Genomic DNA, 10,000 nt, shown 5'->3' on the forward strand with positions numbered 1-10,000 from the left:
TATATATATTTTAGTTTTCTTTTCCTTTTCGCTCTTTTTTCCTCTCTCATATAATAATTTGAGTAACTTGTGTCGCGTGTTGATTTCGTGTGTGTGTGTGTGTGTGTGTGTGTGTGTGTGTGTGTGTGTGTGTGTGCACTACGTTCATTTGCAAAATTTTCACTCGGTAACGTACGCTAAAAATAATTGATTATGTGAATCATAATAATGAATATGATTGTGATTATAATAATGATGATAATAATAATAATAACAATAATAATAATAATAATAATAATAATAATAATAATAATAATAATAATAATAAAGATAATAATGATAATAATAATAAGAATAGTAATAATAACAATAAGAATATGTAATAATAATAACAATGATAGTACTACTACTACTACTACTACTACTACTACTACTACTACTACTATTACTACTACTACTAGAAATAATAATAGTAATAATATTAATGAAAATAATATTAACGTTGAAGTGAAGGAGGCGTCCATAAGAGGAAAAAACGCAGTGATAGTTGGAGGAAGAGGAGGAGGAGGAGGAGGAGGAGGAGGAGGAGGAGGAGGAGGAGGAGGAGGAGGAGGAGGAGGAGGAGGAGGAGGAGGAGGAGGAGGAGGAGGAGGGAGCGCAAGGAGACTGACAGGAAAGAGGGTGGGAAAATGAACGAGGAACTGAAGAAAGGAAGGAAAAATGGAGGAGACGGTAGGTGGAAAATGAACAGTAAATAAAGTGTATGAAATAGGAGGGATAAAATAGGAAAAGAGAGAGGAGGAGGAGGAAGAGGAGGGGAACCAAGTAGAGAAAAGAAAAGGGGAGGGAGAGATGGAAGAGCGAGAAGAGGAAGCGAAGAAGAGAGAGAAGTGAGAGAGGAGTGAGAGAGAGAGAGAGAGAGAGAGAGAGAGAGAGAGAGAGAGAGAGAGAGAGAGAGAGAGAGAGAGAGAGAGAGAGAGAGAGAGAGAGAGAGAGAGAGAGAGAGAGAGAGAGAGAGAGAGAGAGAGAGATCCATACTTGATAACCTATTCTTATAACCAATCACTTAAGAAAATTAACAAAAATATGTAATAAAAAAAGTGTAAATGAAAATAAAATGAATGATTATGTCGATTACGTTAAATTAGGTTAGGTTGAATAAGACAAAATAAATCTACACATTTTCCGACATACATCTGCATTTTCTCTGTCCATTTTTTCCCCCTTTCACCGAATATATATATTTTACGTCCCTTTCTTTCCTTTGTTGGCGGCGGTGTGAATGCCATCTAAATAATGAGGATGCGGGGAGGAGCGTCCAACCTCCACAAAACGTAAGATAATTTCCGGTTCCTCTTATTATACAGTGAAATGAACCTTTCCTTTTTCCTCTCGTTTTTGTTGCGGTCATGGTGGTGGTGGTGGTGATGGTGGTCATGCAATTCCTCAGTATCATTGTATAAGGTCTAATGATGTCCAGTAACGCACTTCAACGGCAGCAAATTCTCATCACATCCTTATGATGCAAATGAGTGCATGTACGTAAGTAGAAGGTAGGCTCTGTTTTCATGTTGCTTTTAATCTTTGTAAGCGCCCGTATGTGATGAGTCTGAGAAGACGAGAAAGTGTGCTGGGGGAGATTCCGAGGGTGCGTCTGTGGGTGTGGTATGTCTGGCTGCTCTGTCCCAACCCATCACATCCCATCACCTCCCATCGCTCCCCTCCCGCAGTTCACACGCTCACACACGCGATACTGTCCTCAACCTGAGCCGTCTATTCTCGCTCGGAATATACGCTTTTGTTTTCTTTTCTTTTAGCACACAGCAGGCTCCACAAAGGGACGTCTCAGTGGTAAACACAAAATAGACAGTCACTCAAAAAGAATATAAATTTTGTTCGAGTCCAACAGATGGCATTTCGCAGAACAGGTCTTGGGTGTGTTTCCTCACACCCCAAAGGTGCTAAGACTTGATCAATGCATTGCAGAATCGAATGCTTAAGTAGTAAAATAAAGATCTACTTAAAAGATTATAAAGGCAAATGATCACAAGTGATTTTCAAAGAGAGGAACACAGAAATATTACATTCCAAAGACACTTTCACTACACTTCCACGCCTCTGATCTCGTATTTCTTCTCTTCCATTTTTTCTCTAAGTCTCCTTCATCTCTTTTCTCCTGTTCCAGCATTGCACGGAACAAAACAGGGAGAATAACAACAGGAAAAACAGAGATAAGATTCAGAATCTACAGTATACCCTGTATATCTTTTAAGTACTAAAGCGCTTAAGAGGACGATGGAAATATCATATCATCTCTTTCAAGAAAGTATCTACATTTACCTTTCCAAATGAAAATGAAAATAAACATGTGTATATAATAGAAACTAAAAATACATATACCAAAATCACTGACACCAGAGCTTCCTTTGTGTCTTGCCACAGAATTGTGCAAGCTGCTGGTCATTCCCTTCGGGAGGAGTGAAGGGTTGGTCTGTTTTCCTGGTGAGCATGACACAGCTACACACAAGGGAACTCCAGGGCACACTCCAAGGGGTACTGCAAAGGGTACTGCTACGGACACTCAAAGGGTACTTCAAAGGGTCACAGGGGTACTCCAAAGGGTAATACAAGGGTCAGAGGAGAGAAAAGTGACAGAAAGGACACAACTACACACGTGCTTGTCCTACCTGGGGTCGCGGCCGCCTTAAGGGATGTGAGTGCAGGTCTGAAACGGAGGTTCAGTGGGTACTAAGGCCCCGAAAAGTGCTTCGCGAACTCCGAAGCTTAAATTGGAGTGGGCTGAGTAGTAGTGGTGGTGGTGGTGGTGGTGGAGTGGTGATGGTGTTCTTGAAGTGGCCATCTTGAGTGGGGATTTGTTAGTTTCCTCCATTGTTTTTTTTTATTTATTTTTTGAGTGGGGAGTGGAGTGAGCCTCAACTTTGGGGGTTACACATTACTTTCTCTTTTTTTTTCATTTTCTACTAAAAATAGTGAGTCGGGAAGGCAGGTACTGAGGGTTGAAAATGTGATCTAAGAGGGAGGATGACTGAGGGAGGAAAAGTCTCGATGTTAATAAAAAATACTTTCGTGTTTTGTTTCTTCTCCTTCACTAAGCCGAAGGGTTCTAGACTATAAAACTAAGTCTCTGTCTAAATATCGTAGAGAAATATTGCCTATCTTTCCGTACACATAAAAATACACTCTTTCTACGTTCATACACTACTGGAAGGCACGTAAAATGTACATATACAAGCATCACCGTTGTATGACAAAACAGAGCTCAATTAATGAGAACTTCTGTGAAAACGGAGTAGAAAATGTTGTTTATAACACAAGTTAGTGAGGGTGTTAAGACATTACAAAGAAAAAAAGGGGAAAATGGGGCGGCAGCCCAAACTAATTCGATACATACATATCATACATAAAAAGACATACACAAAAAAAATATTCGAATAAGCGAATTCAATACAACAGAATGACAAGAATTAATACCAACACAAAAAATATTAAAACCAATAAAAAATATACATAAGTAAAGTATTTTGACGGTAATGGAAAAAAAGGAATTTTGAACTAAGAGTGAAATGGGTGTAAAAATGGCGTGACTAAGAGATATACTAGGGGATTGGAGGAGACACTCACCAGTCCCCGCTTGTCTTGGCCACATTGGGACGTTTGCGGCCGATCTGGTGTGGCTTGGGTTCGGCCACCAGGTTGACATCTGCAACAAATGCCAACAAGAGGTCACAAAAAAAGGCACGACCCCAAAACTCTTCAAGAAAAAAAAAGTTAACGTAAAAATCGGGGAAAAAATATGTGATGTAGGAAAGACTGGCTGGGTAGGGTTAGGGGTGGGAGTATACTGTATATTATTTTTTTGGCCCGAAAATAACAGGCTGTTGAAAATTGTTGTTCCCTTCTGTGTGTATTTTTTTTTTCTTTTTCTGTTGTCTCTGTTTCTCTCTTTCTAGTGGCTTAAAGATAGCTAGTGGCTGTGGAAAATCCGGTTACATCAGTAATATAAAAAACCGGTATGAATAACAACATGATACACATCAAGTAGCTACAACTCTGATCTACAAAGGAGGGCGAGGAGAGGTGTGTACAAAAAAATTCTGTTTGGCGTCTGGCGGCTTTCTAGACAACGAGTTAATGAGACTAGTTGACGGGCATGCAAGACCGGGCATTACTTTGCAATATGGTATTTATTGCAGGCTGGCAGCGGCGGGAGAAGCGGTGTTTGACGTCATCTCGGGCTGGAAAGATAAGAAGTGACATAAACACAGATTAGATGTGACCTAAGTGTATGGATATTATTGTTAGTGTTGGTGGTGTTGTGTGGGTATCTGTTAGTGTGGATAATACACACGTGCCCCGCCTAGTGCACACAGGGCTGGGTGGGAGTGATGGTCAACACACACACACATATGCACACGTACACACACACACACACACACACACACACACACACACACACACACACACACACACACACACACATACATATATATATACACACACACACACACACACACACACACACACACACACACACACACACACACACACACTCATACACACACACACCACCGCGTGTACACTAAGCGTTGCACGTGACAGAAATTAAGCACAAGGTGAGTAAATAATGTGCACACAAACGTCAAACTTGAGGTGAAATTAAACAAAGCCTTAAATGTACAAAACATAATAATATTTATATACAAAACACATAGAAACAATTATAAGTGATATATATATATATATATATATATATATATATATATATATATATATATATATATATATATATATATATATATATATATATATATATATATATATATATATATATAGAGTGCAGCTAACATCTAGGGACGAAATAGAAGCCAGGAACCCCATTCACCACCACCACCGCCACCACCACTTCCACCACCAGGTGCAGCATGAACAAAAGTACAAACAAACAAACACACACACACACACACACACACACACACACACACACACACACACACACACACACACTAGGGCGATATAAATAAACAACGCGAATGACAACATAAGACAGAAGCTTCACAACGAAGGTCACAAACAACGGACATCACTTTCAGTCAGTGGTGCCCCGCCACCAGCGCCATGGCGGGGCACATCCCACGCTCACCACGCTGCTTCACTCGCTCCAGGGACTGAAGTGAACAAAAGCTTGAGTGCAGAAGGGAAAGCGTGTAAAAATGAACAGGGAGCACAAGGCAATCTTAATGAAGGACACTCTGACGTACTTGCCGTTCACACTCAAGCACAAAAACACACAAGAATTAAGTCATGATGGCTGAGTTATGGGAAATGTGGAGTAAAAAGTACTAAAAGAGAAAACGAAAAAAAAAAAAAAAAAAAAACGTGGACTGACAAAGGGAGTTCCACAAGACTTTACGTGAAGGACACCTGAGTCAAAGAGAACTAATTGCTTTTCCCCTCCAGTCATCCAAGAGTACCTCACTTGTTCCCTTCTCCTCTCTCCCCTCTCCTCTTCTCAGCACCTAATGTCTCTCCTCTACAATCCAAAGCATCCCGTTACTCAGACTCCTCACCAATCTGTATTGCGTTTCCTGCACCACGACCTACCCTTGTCTGCTCATTTTGTTCACCTGCTGCTCTCATTTACTTATATTTCCTTTCACCCTATCAGTAACTCTTAATTCTTCACCGTTGTCTACTCATTTTGTTTACCTACTGCTTTCATTCACTTATATTTTTTTCCACCCTATTAGTAACTCTTAATTCTTTACCATTACTCAGATTATGCACCAGTTTGTATTGTGTATCTTGCACCATGAACAACTTCTGCCTGTTCAATTTTTTTTTCTACCTGCTGTTCTTATTCACCTGTCTTTTTTATTCATCTCACCTAGAACTTTTAATCTGATATCTCTGATCCTACCGTACTATTACCTATCTTACTTTACTTAAATTATGAGCTTCATCTTGGTTCTATTCAGCTGCTGTATATCCACATATGCCTTTCACTTGATCTGATACACTCAGCTCTTTATTTCTGGTCCTATTATATCAACACGTGTCTTTCAACACATGTGCCTTTTTTTGTTCCCAAGTTACCCATCATATGCATTCTATCCCCACATTCAAGTATGTATCATAACAACACCTTATCTCCAATCACAGCCTCATCCATCCTACAAGTGTGTCACCCAAATCTTTTAGGGAACTTGCAGTTTTAGTGGGGCTTTTTTTTCTTAATAATTTTTTCCCCTTGGCAGGTCTCCCGCTTGCGTAAAAAAAATGATAAAAAAATAAAAGATAATGTTTGCCCTCATTCACCTGTATATACTTACCTGTTTATCCTATCCACTTTCTTCCTCTACACCTTTCACTTCTTACACTTACCTGAGCCCGCCAACACACCTACCTCCCCCAAACATCTTAGATCCCACTTGGTCTGTCTGTGTCTCTCACCCATCAACCGTCAGATATAGGCACGAGGTCCAAAAAAAGGCTATGGGTGATGATGGAGCTAAAGAGTTATGGGTATATTTCTTACCTCGAAATTACCGTTGTTGACAGGGTGATGGGGCAAGGATGATGGGTGGATGGGCCGGGTGATGGAGGTGAGGGGGCTGATAATTAACGAACCAGGGCCAAATGGTAATAACAATAAAAAAGTAATAAAAAGTAGTAAAAATAATAACAGCGAGAATAATAGCAATACTGTACAAGACTTGGTCACAATTGGGGAAAAGTGCAAAAGTTACGAAAGGGAAACATGAATAAACAAGCAAGGCAATGAAACTTAGAGGAAAACTTGAGAGGGGGAATTACATTTAAGATAATTACATTTATAAAAACGTGAAATTATCAAGTGTTAAGACAAACCAAGAAAACAAATAAGAAAATAGGAAGTAAAACATATAAGAGCAGAAAACTCTTCCGCCTTTTCCTTTTCCTCCTTTTCTTGCTCCTTTCTCTGGTCCTTCTCCTTCAGCTTTTCCTGCTCTCCCTTCTCTTCCCTAATATAATTCTTGCACCGTTTCCTCGTTTTCTGTACAAACACTAGAAAGAATAATTCATTTTTTCCCCAGACTAAAACTTAATTAGCTGACTATATATTGCATGCTTCTGTACCATTATTACTTTTTCGTCTCTCGCCACCTTCTCGTTTTCTTCAGCAATTCCAGCAAGACGACAGACAACAAGAACAAGGACGACGACCGCCCGTTTTCTTTGTCTCCGGGTCGCGCGTGATATTCTCCACGCACTGTTCTGCTATTTTCTGATCCGTTTTTCTCGTCTGGCAACGTAAGCGAGCGGGGCGCCGTTTACTTATATAATTACGCGGAAAAAACGTTAATGTCATACTATTTCATCTTATTTGCTCTTCTCTACCCTCTCCTCCTCTTATCCTTTCTCTTCCTCCTCTCCTTTCCTACTTTTCCATCCAGTACAGCTATTTGCAGTCTCCCTAAGGTACCCTCCTGCTGGGAAAATCACGGCCCCCCACCTCAGCCCCATTTGGCGCCCCTCGCGTGGACTGCCCCTTAAAACAGCTGCCCCTGAAAATACCCAGGAACAATCTTTCTATTAATACAGAAAACGGGGATAACACAGCGTTTATTTATTTCACCGGAGGATCAGAGTAATTTTTTTTCCAGGTTATGCACCAATTATATTTGAGCCTCAGTGGAATTGGACGAGAGAGAGAGAGAGAGAGAGAGAGAGAGAGAGAGAGAGAGAGAGAGAGAGAGAGAGAGAGAGAGAGAGAGAGAAAATGTGGCTACTTTTAAACACAAAGGGTTGAACGACGTAAGGCTAAAAATTGCGTCAAACTCACCAATTTTCTTCAACAACAACAGCAATTTAGGTAAACAAGATAAAAACATAATTGAATAATAAAGAAGGAATATTGTAAAAACACTAAACATTCCTCTTGAGTTACGAATTAGAGGACATAAAGAGAGGAAAAAGAGAAGGAAAAGGAGGAAGAGGAGGAGGAAGGAAATATTTAATGACTAACAACCTTAAAACACACACACACACACACACACACACACACACACACACACGTTCATCGCTGTATATCGTTCATATCTTTCTTATGAAAACTGGCCACATCATATGATTTTTCTCTCCTTTTCTCTTTATCCAGTTAAAGCAAAGACGAAATTTTGACAAAGCTGTAATAACCTGCCAGGAAAGATGAGGAGGAGGAGGAGGAGGAGGAGGAGGAGGAGGAGGAGGAGGAGGAGGAGGAGGAGGAGGAGGAGAAGGATGAGGAGGAGGAGGAGGAGGAGGAGGAGGAGGAGGAGGAGGAGGAGAAGAAGAAGAAGGAGGAGTAGGAGAAGAAGGAGGAGAAGGAGGAGGAGGAGGAGAAAGAGGAGGAGGAAGAGGAGGAGGAGGAAGAGGAGGAGGAGGAGGAGGAGGAAAGAGAAAAATGAGAACGGACTTTAATTCAAGACGGAGTAAGAGGGAAGTGATGAATATCCTTCGTTCACTCACATAGACCAGCTGAATAAATTTGTTCCTCCTCCTCCCTCCGTCCGTCTCTCCATCCCTCCAGCTTTCCTTCGTCTTCTTTCACATCACAGCCCTCTTCCCTCTCTCCACCCGTTCCCTCCATCACTGCCACCAACACTGAATATGATTTATACCTGGCTATTTGGTGGAGAGAGAGAGAGAGAGAGAGAGAGAGAGAGAGAGAGAGAGAGAGAGAGAGAGAGAGAGAGAGAGAGAGAGAGAATACAGATTGATTTAGCTTTTCGGTACATGGATTAGATAAAGATAAAAAAAATACCACATAACGACAAGAGAGAGAGAGAGAGAGAGAGAGAGAGAGAGAGAGAGAGAGAGAGAGGTGATAGAGATAGCCTGTGACGTAAGAGTTAAAGAGAACAGGGAACAAGTTTCTCTCCTTTCTTTCTTTCCCTCTCTCTCTTCTCTCTCTCTCTCTCTCTCTCTCTCTCTCTCTCTGTCTCTCTGTCTCTCTCCCCTACGTCATTTTCTTGGACCCTCTCACCTTTCCTTTCTTTTTTCGCGAACTATAATTACATCTCCATCTTTATATCGTCTATTTATTTCCCATCCACGTGGTTTGCTCTTTATGTTTACGAAGAAGTTAAAGACAAATCTTGAAGACATGTAAGGGTTGCCTAACTTCATCATTACCTATGGTGAAAGGGAGCGATAAAAAGAACTTAATTAATTATATTTTACCTGTGATGTGATGTTTACAAGCAGTGTAAGACTCAGGTAATGAAGCTAATTAAGGAAGGTTTAAAGGTGAGGTTGATGGATGCTGACAGGTGTGTTGCGGAGGGTCTTAGAGGCAATTACGGTCTTGTATCACAGGTGTGGTGGTACAGGTGTGGAGTGCTCAGCATGAAGGATGAGGTAAGGGGAAGTAACTGACGGGAAGGTGTGGAACTGAAGGTATGGCGTGGGTGGTGTGGTGCTGAAGGCCTGTTGAAAAATGTCTGATGTTGAAGATGTGTGTGTGTGTGTGTGTGTGTGTGTGTGTGTGTGTGTGTGTGTGTGTGTGTGTGTGTGGGAAAAGAGAAAAAAAGGCTGAATAGGTATAAAGATAATCAACAATTTAGCATGAGCGAATAAAACGTTACCTGGCTACAGGGAGGCGACAGGTATTTAACTAGTCATTAATTACAGGTAATGAGATCGTAAAACAACACGCGCGTTCGCAAAGTATACAAGAGAGGCGAAATATTTCTTATAACGATGCATATTCTTAAAAAGTTAATTAAATTCTTATTAGTCCGCCGGGGCATGAGGGCGTGCTAGCGCGCCGGAGCACTTTGGACACACTTGTCAAACTTGTGAGGGACAAAAAGGCTTGGATACGATACGACGCCTTCACGCCCCCGTCATTTCCTCCTGTCACTCGCCTGTCTGTTAATTACTACGGCATATTTTACATCCTTTGCTCTTTTCCTTTCACGCGCTCTGCCACTTTGTTGCATCTGGTCCATGTTGCTCTGCCTTCCTCGTAGCAGTAGAT

The 10,000-nt window shown here is 41.1% G+C and overlaps 1 protein-coding gene across 13 annotated transcripts in view; it reads right to left on the minus strand.

The window, feature by feature from the left end:
• LOC123508029 (heterogeneous nuclear ribonucleoprotein C-like) overlaps positions 1–10,000 on the minus strand; it is a 316,189-nt gene that overhangs the window by 109,134 nt on the left and 197,055 nt on the right. For 10 of the 13 annotated variants that reach the window (XM_045261392.1, XM_045261399.1, XM_045261393.1 and 7 more), the window contains 2 exons: positions 4,170–4,235; positions 3,622–3,700 (listed from right to left, as the gene is read on the minus strand). In XM_045261392.1, the coding sequence (XP_045117327.1) occupies positions 3,622–3,700; positions 4,170–4,235 (145 nt within the window). The remainder of the gene's footprint in view (positions 1–3,621; positions 3,701–4,169; positions 4,236–10,000) is intronic. The other 3 variants (XM_045261398.1, XM_045261404.1, XM_045261397.1) reach the window with 1 other exon arrangement.

The sequence above is a fragment of the Portunus trituberculatus genome, chromosome 24, assembly GCF_017591435.1.
Source record: "Portunus trituberculatus isolate SZX2019 chromosome 24, ASM1759143v1, whole genome shotgun sequence".
NCBI classification, from domain to species: domain Eukaryota; kingdom Metazoa; phylum Arthropoda; class Malacostraca; order Decapoda; family Portunidae; genus Portunus; species Portunus trituberculatus.